The 22,429-nt window shown below is 46.6% G+C and overlaps 1 protein-coding gene across 3 annotated transcripts in view; it reads left to right on the forward strand.

Annotated features, from left to right (window-relative positions):
• Positions 1-22,429, forward strand: part of LOC149365570 (uncharacterized) — a 163,682-nt gene that overhangs the window by 28,381 nt on the left and 112,872 nt on the right. For 2 of the 3 annotated variants that reach the window (XM_089544296.1, XM_089544304.1), the window contains exon 2: positions 12,405-12,482. The exons of the other annotated variant lie outside the window; for it this stretch is intronic. In XM_089544296.1, the coding sequence (XP_089400422.1) occupies positions 12,405-12,482 (78 nt within the window). The remainder of the gene's footprint in view (positions 1-12,404; positions 12,483-22,429) is intronic. 3 annotated transcript variants of the gene reach the window in all.

Here is a 22,429-nt window from a genome sequence, read left to right on the forward strand (position 1 = left end):
CGGACTGCATCATGGACCGTTAGATAATTTTCGGATAAGCTTCTTTTAGTTGGCTCATTCTAAACCATTGCAGAACGACAGGGCAAAATTAACCAAGACAGGGATCATTAATGAACACAGCAATATTGGCACCTAGGCTTTATCTGAACTTTGTAACGTATACGCCAGACATTTGGAGTTTCAGTAACGAACTAAATAAGGAAGAAAAAAGACGCCAAAAATAAAGCTTAGTTGAGAGTAGCCGCCGGAATTTTAAAGGTCTGTATCTATCTTTGTGATATGGGTGGCGTAGTTTTTCCGTCTTGTGTCAAACTAAACCTCTGCGTTGCTTAGTCGCTCGGAATGTTAATCAGAAAAAAATGAGTTAATACCGACGCTTAAATCAACGTTCTAGGTACAGTACGGTCCATTGTTAAAGAGAACATGCGATCGGATGGCCTCCCCGCTTTGTGAAGCCCTGTTGCCTAGATGCGGGGAGAAGGGGCGGCATCAGGCGGATGCGCGGAAAGACCAGCCGCCATGCTTACTGTGCATGCAACTTGTGCTGTCAATTCTCCTATGTTCTAAGCCGCAGCGCTTCGCGAAGAGCGGAAGCCACGCGATCGCATGTTCCCTTTAACATTGGACCGTACTGTACATAACACTGTTTTAGCACACTTTTTCATGACCACTGAGGACCACTCCACCGTTTTGTAGTGAATGGCGGTGTAGCCCATCCTCAGGGATCCGCGAAATAAATCGTTGTTTACGCAAGCATTTTACTTGCAAAATCATCCGGTGATGGCGCCACTTGTGTTAGGTTTTTTGGCGTTTTCTTGCTTATGAAAGCTCCATTCTCAGTTAGAGTGGCCTGTTTATGACTAGACCGCGGTACCGTATTGATACAGGCTAACTACTACACTCGAAACGTAAAGGAGTAAAAAGGAAGTATACTTTCTTCCTCTAGCGCACTCTCTTTTATAAAAAGATGTACGCTAGATGATTCTTCCTTTTTTGCTCCCACATAGGCGCATTCGTGAGTGTACATGTTCTCAATGTTCCTTCTACAGCTCGGGTTTTCTCCTTGTATCTACTAAAAGTGAGGCGGAATGAACTGAAGAGGGAGTGTTGAGAAATAGTACGATTAATTAACCTCTTCCGCTTCAATTATGATGCGGTATTTCGACTCAGTCTTGGTTCTAGAGGTTTAATTGCTAAGTACAGTGCACACCTGCGCTCCATAACCATAAGTAGGACCAAAAGGTCTGCCAACGAAATTAGTTTCCTGCTTTGCGAGAAGTTATATGAGAAGCAATCAGGTAGTGTAACGTAACTGAAAACCATAATGGAGTCTTGCATTTTTCATAATGGAGTCACGGCTCCAGTACGGGACGGCAAAATCACAATGTAGTAGCTAAGACACGAATTCAGATTGGTGTAACTCTCAAAGGGGATTGTTGAAATCTACCTAGCCAGCTGATTCGCGGAAGCCGCGGTACTGCTACAAGCCAGTTTTTACAGACTAGCGGGACTATATGCGTAAACCAGTGTAATTATGACTCCATGTACCGAGATACATCTCATGTACTGTCGTTAATGGTGGTGGTGGTGAAAACTTTAATTGCTGAAATAGAGTTTGGGAGCCACAGAGTGGCCCCGCTACACGGTCGGCATCCCTAGTCCGGGACACCGCATGACAATAGACAGGTACTCTACTCTGTCGTTAATGGGGCTTGACTGAAAATTGGCTTATCAGGTCAGCTAGCATCATTTCTATCGCGTATGGTTAGTAGCCTCTTATTTTTCATGAACGGGTCTTAGGGTCATAAAAAAAAATACACGCCACGCTTTTTCTGTTCCCCCTGTTTAACGTCACATATACCAAGCGGTTTGTATTGATTGTTAGGTCTACATAATGGACGAGCTTGAGCAAAAAAAAAAAAAAAATTAGAGCGAAGTTTGGAACAATAAAACTGCAGTGCTTTTCAGAAATAATAACATATAAAAGTCCGTAATATCATCAGTGCTAAGCCCTACTGGGATCACAACATGCCAGAATTGTCGTGTGATATGGTGCAAAGGTAAACAATGCTTATAATGCAGACCGTGCATGTGATTCCGGAATGAACATGGATTAGCGTGACTCTTTTCGAACAGTTAATTTGTTAGCTGAGAACTAGTAACGGTTAGCGAACTTAAAAAAAAAACATGGCTAAATTAAGCTTCTATTCGGAAAAAAGGGGCGATATCAGTTCGAATTGTTTGAAAGAATGGCTAGACCACATTAACGTTTCCACGTCACGTTCGTTGACATTGATATTCAATTCAGGGAGCTTTCCTTTTCTCAGAGAATTTGAGTTGCAAAATTTTTCGCAAAGTGGATTTTTACGGAGTTTCAGGGAATTAATTTTTATGACCAGAAGCTGCGTCACTTCTTCCAAGTTGCCGGAGTTTTCAAGCTTCTCCAGGGACAAAGAATCTTAAGTAGGGATTTTTGAGTCTAACTGAGGAAATTTTCGATGACGGCATGGAACTTATCACTAGATATTGCTAGAGAGAAGGTCACTGCCAGTCAAGGTCTTCTTGAGGAAGCGTGAAGACTATCGTCACTACCATTAACGTTATCGCCTCCACCAACTTCCGTTATGAGGTCTATATACAGTTGGAGGAAGGCTTTGTGCAAAATCTCCCCCAACATATCATGTCCCACATCGGTCTAGTTATATATGCCCGTACCGTATAAATCAAGCACAGAAAAAAATATGGAAGCCTGACGTTGTATATTGTTGTTCGCATGGGGTTTTTGGCTTCTTTTTGGACCTCCCGATATGATCGATCAAGTTTTCATTACAAGATTTACAGCCTTAGGAACGAGCCAAGCGTAGTAGCAAAATTCAGTCAAGAAAAACACAAGAATAAAAAGCTAAGGGTCGTGATTGCATCGGAGGATTAGATTTAAGTAGCCGTGCGTTCCCCCCCCCCCCCCTTTTTTTTTGTCTTGGTATCTTTTTTTTGCCTTAAAGTGAAAGACTGAGAGATAACGAGATTAATAAAGCAGTTTAAAAAGAAAAACTAACCTGCCAGTAAACCAGTTGATGCATGTACTGAATTCTCGGTATGTATGACGATGAACCCTAGTGGAGGGTAGGTTAACGAAGTTGATTGGGAGCAGGTTTAAGGGGGAGGAGGGATATTTTGTAGCTGAGACGGACGATGCTCGTCTCTTCTACGTGCCGCTTTTTCGCTATTGCCTTTATGCATCCTTTAGGTTTGGCTTCCTTGCATGGCAGTCTCGTAAAGAGCGCGGGAACCATATTCGCGTTCGAATATAAAAAAAGTCAACCAAAACTCCCTTCAATCAATGCATGCACTGTTGTAGCGGTTCCCGATTGGCCAGCACCCACGTAAAGAGCGTCCAATCACGGCATCCAAGGGCGCAGTATAGGAAACCGTGGCAGCCAATCGGTTCTCAAATGCGTTCGGCTTAATGTGGCTCCATGAGTATACCTGACGTCTGCTAGGCGATTAGCCTGGATATCTGATGTCCATATCCAGTCATGAAGCCGATTCCCTCCTTTTGCCTTGCGTCATGGACAATGCCTGTGCATTGCCTGGTATATGATAAAGAATAAAAAGATGTTTCGCTTGCTCAGCGCTGAACGGTTTTATAGGAAGACGGAGCACTCTACTTGGCTGGCGGAGCTAAACGCTGCTGGTCCGAAATCGGCGGGCGGCAGTGGCGGTGACGCAATCAGTCGTGTGTCGCGAGATCTGGCGCAGATCGGTTCGTGTACGAGCGGGTACAGGGTGCGGCGCGCTCCTTTCTATGACGTCATGACGACCTTCGCCGAGATTGCCTCGGTCACGTTCGCAATAGGAGACGTCCGCGTTGCGTTGATCCATCATCGCGCATGACAATGTCGGGTCCTGCTTGGCTTCTGTGTCGATTGAGCATCGTGTGGAGGGGTGTTTCTGGTTACATCTGGTTCAGGTAACTTGAGTGCTGTGGGATTCTGTCTTTTTTCAGTTTGTTCGTTGAATATTTACATTTTCAGTGGCTTTGTAGTGCTGTGGGGGATAGTTGGCATATTCAGTGCAACGAGAGGTATAGTCGGTTATGTCAGCGAGCATAGTAGACTTGGTCTGTCGATGGGACGATCAATGGAAATCTCACAGAGAATCCACCGCCCACGCATCATTCTGCATCATGTTGTGCCCCTTTCACTACTCCCTTCAGTAGTGTAAGATAGCTGCTAGATATTTGATATCCGTAATAACATAGTCAGATGAAACTCAAGAAAAAAGCGGCTTTTCCCCGTCAAAGGACTCCCTTCCAGCGAGTGGCGTCTGCCGATTCTGTAGCGTGACAATGAAGGGAGTGGCGGATGAAAGGGGTAATCCCCTTCCTCCATAGTCGGGGATACTACTCTTCCTGCATTGTCCCACCGCTCCATGCGCTCTCACGCTAGCAGGGTCCTGCGAATTGGACACCATTGGCTGTCCTTTGACGGGGAAAGCAGCTTCGCTCTTGAGTTGTGTCCGACTGTTCTAATAACTCAGGCGTAGACACGTGTTCTGTGGCCTGAGCGTGTCTCGCTGCTTTAGGCGAACGGACGCAGAATCTGCAACACATTTCTAGGGCATCCTGAGAGTCGCTTATTTCGGTCGCTAGGCTGTGTGTTTTGGCGCTGCTGTCGGCTTGAAAAGTGCCAGTGCCAGGTAGCGCTGTTGTTTCGCTGGCAATCCCGGAGCTTCCGTGTGCGGCTGAAGCTCGCGTCATTCGCAGGGAAGAACAAACAACGTCGTGTAGAAGCTCGGGTGAAGGGCGAGGTGCTTAAACGAGGGACCAGGGCTCGCAGGAGGGGAGAGGTCACAAAGAGAGGAGTGGACAGCATGTCAACGTAAACGTTCGCCGCCGGTGCGATGGACCGAGGCAAAACGTAAGGCGAGTACGCGAGCTCCAAGGCGCCCGTGAAAGACGCCAACACCCTCAAGTACGGGCTCGCTGACAGAGCACATTCATTAAAGACACCTGGACCCTCACGTTCATCTACCTGCGGTAGTAGTGCACCCATCATAACCACACCAGATGGACTAGCTACACCACAAATCCCAAAAGAACAAACAGGAAAATAATTATTCGCGAAAGCACAGATTAAAACCTGCTAGCGCTCATCCCTTATGAAAATAGTCTATAGAATATCTATAGATTTCTGATAGCCTCTATTGCCTTCGTATGGATATATCTTAATGTCAATCAATTCATAGTCCATAGGCGGTCTATAGAAAAAGTCTACTGGAAATGTATGGCTGCAAATCTAAAGATTTTCTATAGACTTTCTATAGGATTTATCTATAGAAAGTCTATAGACTCTATAGACAAAAGTTTATCTACAGTCTATATATTGTCTACAGAAATTTTTACGAGGGTTCATCCGCGTTGCGGCGAACGCGTAATCGCAATGTAATCTCTCCCCCCCCCCCCCCTCTTCGTAACGAAACCTAACTTAACTGTAGCAGCTCGTCTCCGACGTGCAACCAATACAGCCCCGGCAGAGAAGAGGCGCGTCTACCGTGGAAATGTCACGGGCTAAGTGGGCGCTCGCTGCCTTCAAGAGAGAGAAGGCAGTGGCAAGGCATTATTCGTGGCGCGTACACAACAGTATGTATCTGAGTACGCACACGCGTCTGTGCGGTGAGCCTTTGTGCGGCGGCTGGCGTCGCCTTGGGAGCGGATCGCAGTGGCCGCTATCTCTCTCTCTTTCTCGCAATAAAAAAAGAGAGAAGAACGGAGAAAGTGAGAGCAATCGCCCATCCTGGGCGGCTGTATAGCGTGAGCCGTTTCGGGAAGAGCTGAAATAGCGACGACGACGACCTACTGCCTGCCTGCTCCGGCGCAGCTGGCGTACGCCGAGGGGAACTACCGTTGCCGGAGGTCCGTTTCGTGATCCAGGGTCTCTCACGCCACGTCCGCGCGCACACGTACCGTGTAGAGAGTGTGTGTGTCTGCGTGGGAAGACCGCGGCTTCGTAGTCTCGCCGAACGCTCCGTAGATCGGGAAGAGCGTTGTGACGTTCTCGTGGTTGTGGCGCCGCTTCGATGCTGTTGTCGGTTAGGTGGCAGATCCGGGAGGGCGCAGGAGGGGGTGGGGGGTCGAGCATGTGCTTCTACGCTCTAAAGACGGATACGCTTCTGCGGGTGTAAAACGGGAGTAAGTTGTCCTGTAGCGCACACCCTTTAAAAAAGGGTGTTCGCTAGAGGACAACTTTACTCCCTCTTTACTCTTTTCCGTTTAGGGTGTAAGACTTGACACCGAACAGGCGAGGAGTGACTGGCACCGAAGTCGGGCCGCTACGATAAATCGCCATTGTAGTTTATTTTTCAAAGTGAATGAAATATCTAATAAGCATTTTTGTGCTGACGGAGAGAAATCCCATTGAACCCTTCTTAATAAGCTAGTTGTCCTTTGGAAAAAACAACGCTGTTGGCATATCATTCAGTTTACAGAAATTTAAATTGCGGTAGCGCTTTGAGCTAGTTGGTGGTGAGCTAGTAGATCTCCTTGTTGTTCTGGGCGTTAAATGTCCGAAAAATTTTCAGGGTTACTTGTGAGTACAGACGGCATGGTTTTCGCCGTATTGTAGTTTCTTGTTCAAAGGAAATGAAATATGTAATAAGCATTTCTGTGCTGACAGAGAGAAATCCCATTGAACCCTTCTTAATAAGCTAGCTGTTTTTTGGAAAAAACAACGCTGTTGGCATATCATTCAGTTTACAGAAATTTAAATTGCGGTAGCGCTTTGAGCTAGTTGGTGGTGAGCTAGTAGATCTCCTTGTTGTCCTGGGTGTTAAATGTCAGAAAAATTTTCAGGGTTACTTGTGAGTACAGACGGCAGGGCTTTTGCAGAAAATTTGATTTCGCGACACCTTAATCAAATTTGTTGGACGCGATAGTGTACGCATGCCAGCATTGCTCTGTTTGCTGCAGTTTTGCTTTCAGAAATAAGCGCTGTTTCTTGTTAGGAAGCCGATTTAAATATGCGTCATGCCTTGGTGCTTGTGAATTTGTTGGCATTATTTTCTTGCTAATGTGGGCCTGTGTAAGGTATGTAATTAAGTTTGCGAATAGGTCCCAGTTTTCTTGAAAGGAACGATGTTCAAAGCGTTGAAGACAGTCGTCGAGAAAAGTGAAAGTTTTGCTGTTGTTCTTTTCGAAGTTGGCCTTATTGTAATTAAATATAACCCTTCGTTTTTTTTTTCATGGCTGAGAAGGTAATAAAGATTAGATAAAAATGGGGTAAAGATCGCTGATTCCGGACAAGAAAATTATTGTGACTATCATATCGGGGTTAGTAGTCAGAATTAGGTCAAGAAAATTTGCAGAACTGCCGACAATGCGCGTCGGTTGTTAACGACTGAGGCGAAATTAAAAAAGAAATGCCTGTATCAATGAGCGCTTGGCAGTGCGAAGAATACGGTGTTCAGCATGGTCGCGCTAATGTCCAGTTTATTGTCGGATAATTAAAGTCGAAGAGTTACTGGGAATAATTGGTGCCGAACAAGGATGACGTTAACAGCGACATGCAATTCATTAACGATGTGATGTCTGCATTAGGTTCGCGACAAGTTACGCCGAAGATGTGCGTTTTATTCTTTAACGTGACAGCGCACCATACAGATTCAATATTACGTAAGATATCAATGCGGTACGATGTTAGACTCGCAGAAACGGCGAGAAATGTTTCACCCCCTTGTCTTCCATCCCCTGTCGCAACGTCCATCCTTGTCCGTCTTCACAGTGTTATTCCATGTAATAACGGCTACTAGACTTTTCGCGCATGCGCAGCTGCACTGGTGTGGATGAGCAGGTGACGCTTACAGCCATAGAATTTGCAACGGGTCTGAACGAAATAATCTAATGAAACGGGCAGCAGAGCCGTCGCTGGTGTTGTCTTTTTTGATCGCGCCCGCATTCGCACTGCTTTCACTGAAGCATATTACACCCCTTTTATAACTCTTTTTCTGTTTAAAATAACAGAAAAATTCACTTTGCTCTTAATTCTCGCCGCTGTGTACCTCTTGCCTTTGCCTTTGAAATCGTCTGCAACCATTCCAAGAACCGAAGTATCCATGGCAACAGAGATAAAAGATGCGGCAGCTTGGTATAGCATGGAACAACACGCAACCAAGCAACTATGCGCTATGCGTATGATACGGACGCTCTTGTTCGAGGGTGGTCATTAAAATCCACTAATTCGAATTTGATTTTTTTCGCCGCATCTAGAGCAGACAGCAGAGAGGACGAGAAAGAAAGCGAAAGGAGCACCCAAGTGCTGTCATCTTCGTGCGAGTGCGTGTGCGGGTGGAGTTGAGTTTGCTGTTTCGTCCCCGGTCCGCATCGCGTGTGTGCGCGCCTGTGTGCTATGATGTGTTGGATATGCATGGCGTTCCCCCGGCAACGCCACTCGTAACGGTCTTGGGGAAAGGGAACCGCGCGCAACGTTTTTGCTCGCTCGCATCCCGCTGGTCTTGCTCTCCACTGTGGGGAAGGGGTTGGGGAGGGTTTACACGAAGCACGTGTCCCTGAATACTGTCTGCGGTGTCTGGAATGGAGAGCGTTGGGGCCCGTGCCGGGATTGTGTTGGCCGACGGAGGAGACCACGTTGGACCCACGCTGCAGTTAAGCCAGGTCTAGACGAGCTAAACTAGCCAGGCTCGCGCTGACTCAATGGCCGTGACCATGGTCAGAGCTGACGTGTTTGCGAGAAGAAGGCTGTATAATGTGAACGCAGACTCCCATAACTGAGCGCCTTTAGCGCTCAGTTAGAACAGACGAATCACATAAGACGGCTGAAAGAGACGAGTAGAACACGAGGGCTGTCTTTTGTGAGTGATCCACGAGGCGCTTAAATCTGTGGAATTTTTTGTTAGTGGATATTTAGAGGAAGAGAGGCACTTTTCAGTAAGACCAGGAGGGAAGAGCTGTTATGAATTAGTATTAAGTGTTAGGTTAGCTTAGTGTATGCGCTGATGACATGTGGTGTGATCGTTTTTCAACCAGCTCCGGTAATTAGTGCACTCATCAAAAGTCGTGCATGTGTTATTTCAGAAGAAGAAATGAAAGCGGTTTGACAAACTGATTTAAGGCTTTTATACAAAGAGCGAAACAATGTTGCGGTTGCGTCATGACGCAGTGTCATATACTTGAAATGCGAAGAGGTAAGGACATGCGTACGGTCATGCGTCATGGCAAGGAGGAGAGGAAGAGGAGGTAGAAGAGGAAAGGCAGGGAGGTTAACCGGAAGAATAATCGGTTTGCTACCCTACACGGGGGGAAGGGGGTGAAAAAAAAGAGAGAAAGGGGAGTAACAGGCGCTACTCGTAAGGACAGAGTTCATGCGTGGTTTCGGTTGCGTGGAAGTCATTTAATTACAGGTGCGCGATCAAATCTGGTCCAGCAGGTCCTCTTCAGGCCAGTGTTTCGAACTTCAATCATGTTTTATTCTCCATAGAATCAGACGTTGTCCTTTTTTTCTTTTAGATTTGGAAGCATATCTGTTTCTAGACTGCCGTCGACTGTCTAGCGTGCTGTTACGAATCCAAATGTTTCGGTGGCGGTGATGATGTTGATAAAAACTCAATATTAAAAAAAGGAAAATAAAGGTCCATGTCCGGAGCGTGGGGAATGTACAATGCAAATCTGCTGCGCTGGACTGCCTGAGGAATGGTAAAGATTCTCGCTGCCAGTCTGAGAAATGGTCCCCATGGAAGTTGCTCGTGTGAGGCTGTGTATATCCGTGGCGAGTATACACTTGAAATCCGTCGCAAGCGTAGAACCAGTGTGAGGTGACCTCTAAACACCTTGAATAGAATGAAGAAACGAAAGTGAAATTTTCGAGCTGAAGTTCTGTAATCCTGTTTCCGTTTCAACTCGGCTCGCGATGTGCGCTCGTCTTCCTTCAAATCCTCCAGCAAAAACTCTCCCCCAATTTCCACAGAGTTCAAATGGGCTAGGACGCCGTTTATAGTTTGTAACTGTATTACACAGCTGATCATAACTGGCAAGTGAGGTGAGGATCAAGCCAAATCAACTGGTCTAAGGGCGTGTCGTGCTTTTAGCGTACAGCCTTCTTCCGAAATGCGCAGACTAGCAAGTGTGCCTCTCGGCCATGCATCGGGGCTCTTACTTTGTCTCCAACTCTCCGAATCTCTCAAGTAGGAAGCGAACTATTGTTCTATCCTTTCTATAGTGTTCGGGCTCCGCGAGATGCATCTAATCTAGGGCCCAGTAAGTGGCCCGGTAGCAAACCGGATAGGTGGCAGCCTTTTGACAGGGGGTGTGAATTCATTAAATCGGCCGTTAACTGAATAAAAGTAATCGAAAACTTCACTTTCTCCAAGCCGAGAGAACAAGTAGAGAAAGATAATATGATAAAGGAAAGAAAGAGTAGAATACGTGCAATCTGCATTGCTCCAACCGTTTTGATTCGTTCGCTCGCAATCAAGGGTGTCACATGCAATGGCGTCCGGGGCATCCCGTTTCCTTCGTCGAAGCGGGCAGTCAGTCAGACGTGTCCGGTGACAATGAAAAGACGGTTCGCATTCCGCCGTCCCCGGGGTGTAGGAGACGGCGTGTCTCCACGAACACCGAGCCAGTGACGTTGCACATAGGCACGCAGAAGCATAGCGACATGCTTGTACTACCCAAGACGATTCCTGCCCAACCTAGACAGGTCGCACCAATCTGTATCACAGCGGCGTCATCGAAGACTGTCTTTACGACCGTCAGACGTCAGCTTCTCTTATTAACGTCTCCTCCTAGTTTTCCTGGACACAACCACAGCGCAGTGTGGGCATCCTTGGTGCGGCAAGCAAACGTCAAGACCGAGCCTCATAATCGCTGCTCCGGTTGTCGCCGTTGGAATGCAACGAATCTTCGTTGCTCTTCCTGAAACAGCCGTGTACCGTGTGTGACCCCCCTTTCCTTTAATGCCAGATGTCACTCTCTCGGTTCTTGGCGACATTTATTAATAATCGCGACGCGAGAATTGCCCATGCTGTTATTTGTACCTCTTACCCTTTTCCCGTTTCTCCTTTCCATTCTCCGCACATCCATGACGGCTGCCTCCCCACTTGCTCCGGCCAACCTTATCAGAGTCCCGAATTCCCGATTGCAGTGAATATCCCCTGTTTTTACGTGCATTGCTTTTTATTATTAGTTATTGTTCGTATGCACCCTTCTCCCGAGCGCTGCCGCCATGTGTCGCTGCGCACGCTCTTGGTTGCTTTAAATTTGCGTCCACATGTGCACGCTAGAGCTACAGTCAGCTAGTCTCAAGCCGAGTTCATATAGTTTCGCATTTACAACATTGCTTAGCTGCTGCCCGTTGCACTTGCTGTAGTACTGCCGCACGTCGTGATGTGCTTGATCTTCGGCCAGTAAGCTTTAAAAGACGCAGCACGAGCGGTTAGTCGTCAGATTTTGTTTAAATCACGCCATTTGCGAAACTCCCGGCAAAGGTGACGTGGTCCAGAACTGGAATCTTAAGTGACCGTCGCTCCCCTTGCGGCAGTCATATGAACTTGTTTAAGACGTGCTCAAGACATGGTAAAAGTAGAGAAGGAAATATTGCACGCCGCAGCGGATATTTGAAGGCCCAAGGTCTGCTATTGCCGAGGTGTTACCCCGCCGGTCATGCCGGTACTTCGATTTGGAGTTTCCAGGTTGTCACGACTAAATAACCCCAATAAGTATAAAAAGACCAAAAGTGTTTAGGGTCCATTTATTTATATCTCAGGAAGCTGACAGGGGCAAACATTACCTCCTTGCTTGGTTATATGAATTAGCTTGGAATGCCATAAACGTAACCATCCTAAATATGTTTCGTTTAGCACATTATGGCCCGAGTTACTGCTGCACCATTAACTCGACTACTACTACTACTATTAGCACTACTACTGCTACTACTACTACTACTACTACTACTACTACTACTACTACTACTACTACTACTACTACTACTACTACTACTACTACTGCTACTACTACTACTACTACTACTACAGCTAGTAGTAGTACTATTACTACTAAATTTATTTCCAGTAGACTGCAATTGCTATAACTACTAGTAGTAGTAGTAGTACACGTAATACATGATATTCTTGGTTGTAACGACCGCATGGATGAACCACACGTGTATCCGTGGTTTCTCCCGAGAGATGTAAGTACTCGGCTCTTTACAAAACTGGACAAGTTCTAGCCTGACGCGAGCGCTCCTGATTTTCTGCGACCCTGCACATTGCAGCGTACATCCCGCTTCAGTGGCGCATACATCCCTGCTGTTTCGGTTTTTGGCCTTTGATTTTTTTTGTCGCTGTTCGCCCGCACCGCACTTATTTTGCGTTCTCTCTTCTCCTCCGTGCAGTGAAAATGAACGCTCAGAGCCCCAAGCTGGACGCCGCTTGCCCTGCCCGCACCAGCAGTTTGTACACAGCACACTCAAGTGAGTTGCAGCCCCACCTCACCTCGATGCACTCTGCGCATGCGCTATGCCTCTCTCTTTGTGTACAACCTCCTCGGCATTGCGCTGCCTTCCCCACTAATTTCTTGTCTTTCGTCTCCTGTTCAATTCTGTGCCCGCATTTTGTGTACTGTCTCTGCCGTGGTGGAGTTTCGTGCAGTCACCGGCCCTATAGATATGAAGACGTGGTGTTTGCGTAGTTGACAGCCTTCATGTGTGCCTTCAGGTGTACCTTTAGGTGTACCTTCAGGTGTACCTTCAGGTGTGCCTTCAGGTGTGCCTTCAGGTGCGCCTTCAGGTGTACCTTCAGGTATGCCTTCAGGTGTACCTTCAAGTGTGCCTTTAGGTGTGCCTTGAGGTGTACCTTCAGGTGTACCTTTAGGTGTCCCTTCAGGTGTCCCTTCAGGTGTACCTTCAGGTGTGCCTATAGGTGTGCCTTCTGGTGCGTCTTCAGTTGTACCTTCAGGTGTGCCTTCAGATGTACCTTCAAGTGTACCTTCAGGTGTGCCTTGAGGTGTACCTTCAGGTGTACCTTTAAGTGTGCCTCCAGGTGTACCTTGAGGTGTACCTTGAGGTGTACCTTCAGGTGTGCCTTTAGGTGCGCCTTCAGGTGCGCCTTCATGTGTGCCTTCAGGTTAACCGTAAGGGAAATGCACGGAGGCTTCGCTACTTTTTCCTTGGAATAGGTTGCTTGCTCTTCGGTAGTCCAAGTTTAAAATTGAAATTTATGAATCGAATTCTAAGGACAAATAGGATCGATAAGCAGCAGGCGTGGGACCTGCCTCCGATAAGTCTTAACGGCGTGGTAGTACCGAATGAAAAAGATGTGTGCACGAAAAAAATACAGAAAAAAGGAAGCATTGAGCATTAGGTCCAGCTTATATTGCTTCAGTTAGACGATCAGAACGATTACCAGAAATTTATTATTTCCGCCCACGCTGTAGGAATTCCCCTGTAAATGCAGAGCAAAGCAAATCAAATCAAAACAGAATAGAAATAAAAATTAAAATGTTATATAAATGAAAACCAAAGTATAGAAAAAGCTGGTGGTTGCGATCATATTGCAAACTGGCCCATGTTAGAACTTCGCAAGACCTTGAAAACGTTTTAACGCTCAGATAGAGGGGCCGGACACGGTGCAGAGAAGCACAGAAGCTAGAGTAGTATGTAGCGGACGACTTCTGGATCATTAAAGAAGGCCCCAAGCTTAATCAAAGGCGAATAAAATTTTGGGGTATTGTTTTTCGCACTCCAATTACTTTATTTGTTCTTGAGGACTCCCCATTTCTTTATTACATGTTGGAGAAGCTTAGCAGGATATTTAAATTACCTCAAGAAGGTCACAAGAGCAATAATACTTTAAATTAACAGGTAAAAAGGAGCAAAGTATACAACCTCGACGTAGCAGCGGCAAAAGATAACACAACAAAACTGTAGAGGAATTAGAAGAAATCGTAGAAAAGGGAGTGATAAGCAGATAAACCTGGCATTTACGGTGGAAAAAACCTTGTGCAAAGTTTTCTTGCGCAATTCTTTCGTAAATATAGCTTGAAAAACACAAGAATACAGCTAACATTCAGAATTTTCAATTCTAAGCAATTAAAAATAAATAAAAAGGAAGGAAGTGCGCTTTCGGGCTAAGATAGCTTTAGCTCAGTCAGTTGAACACTCCAAATTAAGCTCGCATAAATTGTGCTCGTCGTATTCGTTCTCTAAGCCAGCGATAAAGATCACCCGGCTATGGCGATGGCTGGTTTTTACGTTATGCATTTGAAAACTTAAAGTTGGGGCAAGGAGTAAGTAGGTACGGAGAATCCTTGGGGCAAAATATTAAGCAGATAGCGTTTGTTGCTGGCGCAAGTTGGAATAACGAGCGTACTCACGCAAATAGGCAGAATTATTTTATAACTTCAAGAAGGAAGCGTTGCAATATTCATTTACGTAAAAAAGTCGCAGGACACAGAAAAGTTTGAGTGAATGTGCCCAATAGATGAGAGCAACAAACAATACAGCTCGAGGAAGAGCAAGACTATTCCAAGCTAGTGCGGTGCTTTGTTTTCGGTCGGAAAACATGCGCGGGCTTCCAGCTGCTGTCATGTGAACTGAACAGTGGGGAACAAAGCTCTTAAGACATGCGCGCTGGTTCACTGTAAATACACATTACTGTACCGTCGCACACCGTTTCTCGCTTTGCAGCGGTGCAGTCTCTCATATCTGCCCACGAATTCTGCCCAGTGCATTCAGCCCGAGGTTCGTGTAAGAGTGCATTTAAATGACACAGCTTTTACTGGCACTTAATGCTGAGTACGAAGTGAATGTGTGATGCATTATGATGAGTTTGATTTTGTTGAGGACGTAACAACAGGTAACTTTCATATCAAATTATGATATCTCTCTGTCGAATAATTAGAAGGTACCCGTCAGCGCTAAACTATCTGACGTTATCTCCACTCATTAAAACGTTGAAAGTCAGCTTTGCACCTCCATGGCTAGCAAACAGGAGTAGGCGGACTATCCCATTCGACTTTAATGACTCATTCGAACAGAATATGGAATTTCTCTGCCTGCCGTGCCGGTCCTGAAATCTGCGCTAGGATGCGAACGTAAGGCACTTCGAACCGTCACGAACAGCTATTCCTAAAATCCGGAGTGCACATATACTCAGTCTTCTTTTTATGTGCAGTAATAACAACCGACACAATATAAACAAGCTATTGGTCTGAAACCAATACCATGCCATGTCATACCTCGTTATAGCAAATGATACCACACACTACATCACACCACATCACACCGCACCACACCACAGCACACCACAGCACACCACAACACACCACATCACGCCACGCCACGCCACGGCACACCACACCACACTACGCCACACCACACCACCACGCCACGCCACACCGCACCGCACCATCACGCAACGCCACACCGCACCACCACGCCACGCCACACCACACCACACCACGCCACACCACACCACAGCACACCACAGCACACCACGCCACACCACACCACCAAACCACCACACCACCACGCCACGCCACACCACGCCAAACCACACCACACCACAACACAACACGGCACACCACACCACGCCACACCACGCCATGCCATGCCATGCCACGCCACGCCACGCCGCGTCACGCCACACCACACCACATCAGGACAGATTTAAGTATTTTTTGAATAACAAGTTGATTACAAAAAAGCTGCTGGGCATGCCAATGTATTAGCGCATCGCACCACACCACATACAACACCATACCATACCATACCATACCATACCACCAGTATAATACTGCAAATTACTCTCCTGATATCCTCTATGCGTGTAGCTAACTACCTTTTACCTGACGTCGCTGCACACTTAGATAATGCTCTTTCTTATTGAGCACAGTATTAATCAGGGCGCAAATACAGCTGTTACGAAAAGGCATTGAATGCTTTGCCTGCGGGTGAGCCTCCCCTGCGCGTAAACGACTGCACCGCGACTAAGCGCGAAACGGAGAGCCCTGCTGAGCCGTGTTGACTGCACGAAACTCTACGGCCCCTCTGGTTGCTACTGCCGCTGCCGCCTATGCGCAACGAATCGGCAGCTGCGTACACCACACAAGGGGCTGCGAGAGCACTAACAACTCACTTGCGTAAGCCCACCCGGATCGCAGCTTGACAGAGCGGTGCGAGAGCGGAGTCGTGAGATTTGTTTCCCTTCCCAACAAGTTGTGTTCACCACCCCGCTGGGGCCAACTCATCTGGAGCGCATAGTAATGCTGCGAAACAGTGTCTCTTTCACGCTGTATATTTTATGCTGTCATCGTAACCTTCCTATTCAGCGTTTTTGTCAGTGGGAAATTTGTAAGGGCGCATACTTCATGTGTAGGAAAGCGAAACGCAAAGTTCGGTTTGATGTTTAAGGCTTTTGCTTTGTTCATGCGACAAGCGTGGAAGTCGCGCGCAGTTTGAAGACATAGCAGAGATCTGGTTTAGCTGCTTGGCGAAGCATTCTGGAGACAGCACGCGCTTTGTCTGAGCTAAGAGTTTGTCATAATGACTGAAAATTATTTAGCAGACACCGAAATCCCTGCATAAGAGTTTTGTGTGTTGGAGCTCCTTTAAATGGAACCATCGAAAGCATTTTCGAGATCGACAGCGCAAAAACATCGCAACACTGCGTCGACGCTGGCGACGTTCAGGTTTGGATTCAATGCGGTATCAATGAACTGCAGAAAGAGGAAGAGGGCTTACTTAAAAGCAATGGCCTGTTACCTGAAAGGAAAAAAAAAGAGAAAGTTAAATGCTTACTGCATGCTTACTATGCTTACTTCGCTGTGGTTACAGACTGCGCTTGTAAACAATGCTACATGTGCAGACACGATCTGCACCTGAATTTATTTCTGAGCGTCACAGGAATCACATACTCCGTTTGTAGGATCCAGTATGAAAATTATGGCTACAGCATAAAAAGTTATTGCTACTCCCGAAAGCTCGAGCTTTTATTAAATACCCTGCGGAAACGTTGCGCACGGCAAGTGCAGTGAGCCCATATGCTTTCCGCAAGTCTTATACTGAAACCACACATAACGTGCATATTCTATACGGCCTGTACGGACAATGCGTGCAGAAGGGTCGAAGGTCATACAGACACCATGTGACATCATGAACACCATACAGAAATTATTAGGGAACCGCGAGGACGGGATAGGGAAACTATGCACCAAACGCAAGGAAAGCGTTGAGATTTTCGTATGTTTTTCGTATTTCCATAATTCGTTTTACGGCTCATACAGAGCGTTCACTAGCGTGCATCTGAAGACCTTTTTATTTCTTTTTAAAAGTTGATTTGGTACCCTGGACATAGACGGCGTTCAAGCCTAAGAACTGCATATCAACGTTTGATAATTGTGTAACTCAGAACGAGATGCGTTTCTTTCCAGCTATAATCTGAGAGAGCTTGGCGAAGCAATGACCCGGGAGCCAATCTTGATTGTAGATGAAATGGCCATTGTGATGATTATATGAAACTTGTTATCGTTAAATAACATTCATTGACGATCTTTTAGCAAGGCGGTTGCTTTTGCACATCCAGTGATTTATATGGGCCCAGCAACAAATAAAACGGACTCGCTGCACTGAGCCTGCGAGAGACATGAGGAGCGGAAGGCCTTCTGCGTAAAACGCTGTGTTTAAGTTGCGTCACGTTAACTTACGCTGTGCGTAGTCAAGAAATGGACGAAAGCTTGCCGCCGTTGTATATTGCATCAAAAGTTGCGCCTAAATCGATGACCGCATTCGTGGAGGCACCCTGTTAAAGTTCGACAGTTGGCCCAAAGATTAAGGGCTTCAGCTCTACAAGAACCAACGCCCTACTGAGAGCAGATAGACTCAGCGGCTCAGTTGTATATTCAGAAAATTTATTCGACTAATGGAACCAGAAAAGAAAAGTGCATAGAAATAAATTTCAAACGCCACACGCTCCGGGTGGATCGGCTCCAAATTTCAGTCACCTTAAGAGGTATAACCTCGTAATAGACTGTAACTGTGTTCTAGTGACCCCTCCAACGATGGCGTGGCTCTCTACCACGCTATGACCATAAACTGAAAAAAAAAATTATCATTCGTAAAGTACGAAGCAAAAATATTTCACAATCTCAAGTGCTCGTGATTAGTTCACTGCGTAAATCACCTTTAGCTGAAGACGTACATATTGCAAATAAAATACCTCTTCAAAATCAAAAATCAAAGCGAACAAGTGACAGATATTATAGGTGGTTCTTTGTGCTCCTTTTAATTTTGCCGCCACGTGCCAAACCGGCAAAGGACAGATAAAAAAAAAGGCGAAAGAATGACAACTGGAGTCGATAGAAACGACTCAACACGGGATGGTTGCCTCAGTTTAGCCACAGTCGAGTATCTGGTGTCCTTAAAATGTGAGGTTCCATCGCTTGGCGGATCTTAAGAATCTTGTAGCGACGGCTCGAAGAAGGTTTTGCCCCACGGTAAATCTGCCAGCATGGAAACATTCCTTGATACTCAGTGTGCAGTCGTCGGCAAATGCAACAAGTTTATTGTAGACACCCTGGAAGGTCTGCGCCAAGACCGGTAAGATTACTTGTGAACGCCTCTACTTCATCAGTGGCCCCAGTAACATGCGGTTTACGGCGGTTCAGCATTTAACTGAATTTGCATGCATCGTTTTACCGATTTTCATCCGTCGACTGCTGTACATTTCAATATTCCTTTGTCGTTTGTGTGTAAGTTTAGCTGGTGTAGAATATTTGATCTCAAAGAAAGATTATTTACAAAATCAAGAAATCAGACGGTCTCCGTTGGTATGACTCTTTGGTCTGCTGTCTACTTCCGAGAAGTTGATATGTACTTTCATTAATGTTTGTTTTATTCCCTCGGACAGTCCTTTATTTAGTGTGAACTGATTGGTGCATGATTTATCAATTAGCGGATTGACCTGCCTTCTGTCGGCGAGCAGTAAAATCACGCTGCACAACTCATAGATGACGCTGCTGAGGCACAGCGATGTCTTTTGCTAAAAATAAAAGGCGCCACGCGTATCGACTGCATTATGGAATATGATCGGCGCGGAAGGTTGAGTTCTGAAGGCGACTTTCAGAGATGGAATGGTTAAAAAAAAACTGCTGTTCATTGTGCTTCCTCTTCTGGACGCGAAATGAAGAGGAACAACTAGTCAGCTTGATAGGAGGCTACTATGACTTTACGAACGTAAGCAGAACACAAAATAAATATCGCGCAAGATGGTAGGTGGAGCGCTTATTTTTGTACGCTGAACGAAATAACGCGACACGTAAGGTTTCGCTTATGCACAAAACTTCGCATGGGCCACTTGCACGGCACATGGAATTTTGTTGCGTCAGCCAATCACCATAAGTGCGAGTTAAGTAACGCGGCACTTAGTGACTGGTAAACCAACAAGCAACGCAACGGAATGCAGTGGCTCACGACATCATTAATGCTAAAATATGCTAAAAAAAAGAAACAGTGGTACGGATGAAACGGAGGTACGGAAAAGCAAAAGTAAGCTGGTGAAACAAACGAACGTTGGACAGAAGAAAATAAAACGAATGATAGAATCGAAAGATGAAAGAGCAGATAATAAAATGCCTTTGACAGCAGGCTCGTACGCGAAACCAAATATTAGAGAGTCCTATCTTTCGTAAGTGCAGCTTTGCCGCAGTATTATGGGCTTTGAGGTGAAGAGAGCTGCTCGTTGGTGGTACTTTAGGATTCGGCAACTACAGTTTATATTTACATTGGGCTTCATTTCCATGTCTCGGTAGGATGAAATCAACGTTCGAAGTAATATATACATAAAGAGGAAAATTTGGGGCAAAACAAAATATAGCTGCTGTTTTATCTTGATGAATGTATGCTGGTTTCGATATAAAAGCGAATAAGTTTGCAAGATTTACTGAGTTGGAAAGTTCCAAATGGCCAAAATTGTCACTCCAAGTAGTATTCATCGAGTGTAAGTTCCGCCAGTCTCTATATCCGACGCGTTCAATCACATTACGAAACCGGCCTCCGTGTTTTCCTTTGCGATGCGATTTAACAATAGCGCTCGCACGCGTAGCTCACCTACCTCTACCTTTCCAACCGGCCGGAGAAAATCTCAGACACGATGCACGAAGTGCTTGAGCTGTTTTTTCCCGTGCTCACATCACGTGAATGGTGACGTCAAAAGGCTTAGTCATCTCTTCGCCTTCGCAACTATATCTATGACGCGAGTCAGTCGCGGGAGCGCCACTCCTTGGAAAACTTCGCTAGGTCGTGAAAGAGGAAAGGGGGACTGTGGGGGGAGGGGGGGGGGTTCGACACTACCAGGAAACGCTTAAGAGCAAGCCCATCATTGGCGTTCTGATCTCCTTGCATCGACTTGCGCCAGTATAATAAACTGTACATTGGCCGAATTGAAGCATGCCGAGGCGACCACCGTCGCTCAGCGTTCTTCCATCGTGTGTGCGTGCGCAGTTTCGGGCGCGGAAACTGGCTTCTCACTTACCTTCCGAAGAGAAGTAAAGGAGAACGTGCTGTTCTCAGCTCTCTCCCACCGCCTTCCCACTCTCCTATCGTTACCGTTGGGGAGAGCTATTCCTGGGGATTCCCTTTCATGAGCGCTTGTTCGCAGCCTTGGGGCCCTCGTTCTTCCCTAGCTGTCGATAGGTGGCGCTGCTCGCGCTTAGCGCGCTTGCGTTCGCTGGACAATTCGAGAAAACCAAGGGGCTGTTACGGTTAAAAGGAACGTTGAGCGAGTCTGTTACTTCTACTACTAACTTGGTAGAACCTACTGCAAAACTCAATGGAGGAAGGAGTTTGGTTTTCCGTGAAGCACAAAAGACATCAAAATAGCTCCTCTAACTTAAGGAGATAAAATAATAAAAGGGGAAACGAAAGGTGGATTGGGGTACAATGTCCAAATGGCGCGGTAGTGAATATGCGTTTTATTACAAAAATAAAACAACAAAAAGTTCTTGCACGACCCCTCCCCTACACCCCTTTAACAATTTGAAGGTGGGCCAAAGGACGACGCGTTCCCCGAGAGCCCTTCAATCTGGGTGAGGTCCAACTTAGACCTTGAGACACTCAAAACATTGCTAGTCCACACCGCTTGAAGCCTCTGTTGCCCCCATTGCAAGTACGCACGTTGCGGAGTGTATATCGCAGGTACCGCGCGTATTGTGCGTGAGGCAGGTGCATATTTAGGTTTAAGAACGGAAGGCTAGGGGGAAACGAGGGAGCTTTCCCTTTCCTTCTGAAATCGTCAGCGGCGCTGTGGTAGCATAACGGTCGGCGAACACGCGGGAAGACCCCGCGGGATAGCGACGACGCGGGTCTTCTTTTTCGTGGCGCGGCACTGACGGCATCTGGCGGTGGACGCGCGAAGCTCGTCGACGTCGTTCGGCTTACGGCGCGTTTTCTCGACGCTCTGCGGCGCGCTGCTTCGGTCTTTTGTGTCGACTACGTTCGCGCGAATTTCGCGACTGTCCGTTATCCGTGCCTAACTGGAATTAGCGTAATGGTGAACGTGAAATCCAGGCTAATGCCGCAGTTGGTACGTGAACAGACCTCGTACAACTCTAAAACGTCTTGCTTTTGAACAGAACGAGCCTGATTTAGAAGACCAATATATCCACAGATCCCCCCCGGCTACTTTTATTTTTTTGCTATGGATGTTTTTGCTGTCGTCAAAAACGTTCCCCATTGGTTTTCAGTGGCTGTCTTAAGTACTGATGCGAGCGATGGATAAACTATAAAAGAAAGATCTTGATACGCATCGGAAGAATGGACTTTTACCTTCAATATTTCCACAACAGTACCCCACAATATCCCACACAATTATAATTGCTGTCCAAGAATCCTGGACTTGGTTGGTTGGTAAAAACTTTATTTGAGCCATTTCAGTGGATCATGCGAGGGTGGGGAATGGGAGGGGGGTGGAGACGGCGACTGGCCCTCGGGCTGCCCTAAGTCACCGGGAACTATAGGGGGCGGCGAGATTCAAGGCCCAGACCACGATTCGAAGCCGTAGCACCAGTTGTGAGCTGCTCAGACCAGCCTCCCATAGTTCCTGTGATTCTAACCCTTGAAAGGGAGGTTTCCAGTTTACTAGGGCAAATTTGGTTGGCGTGCTAAAAATCCGCTGTGGTGCTCGAGCATAACTGACAGGTTGAAGATTTGTCCCCTCTGTGTATGAGGGAAAGTACGAAAGGAGATGGCATTGTGCGGATTGTAGTCGACGCGACAACACCTGATCGGTTTCGGTCAGGGAAGGGTTAGGAGGGGGTAGATTTTGCGGGAGTTTCAATAATGCGGAGTAATGTCATGACAGCTAGGTGAGGAGCCGGTCCCTCGCACTGCGGAACGAGGACAGACCGTCCACTGCTTGGTTGGCG

Source organism: Amblyomma mixtum, chromosome 1, assembly GCF_055824585.1.
Source record: "Amblyomma mixtum isolate Tamu chromosome 1, ASM5582458v1, whole genome shotgun sequence".
Taxonomy (NCBI): Eukaryota; Metazoa; Arthropoda; class Arachnida; order Ixodida; family Ixodidae; genus Amblyomma; species Amblyomma mixtum.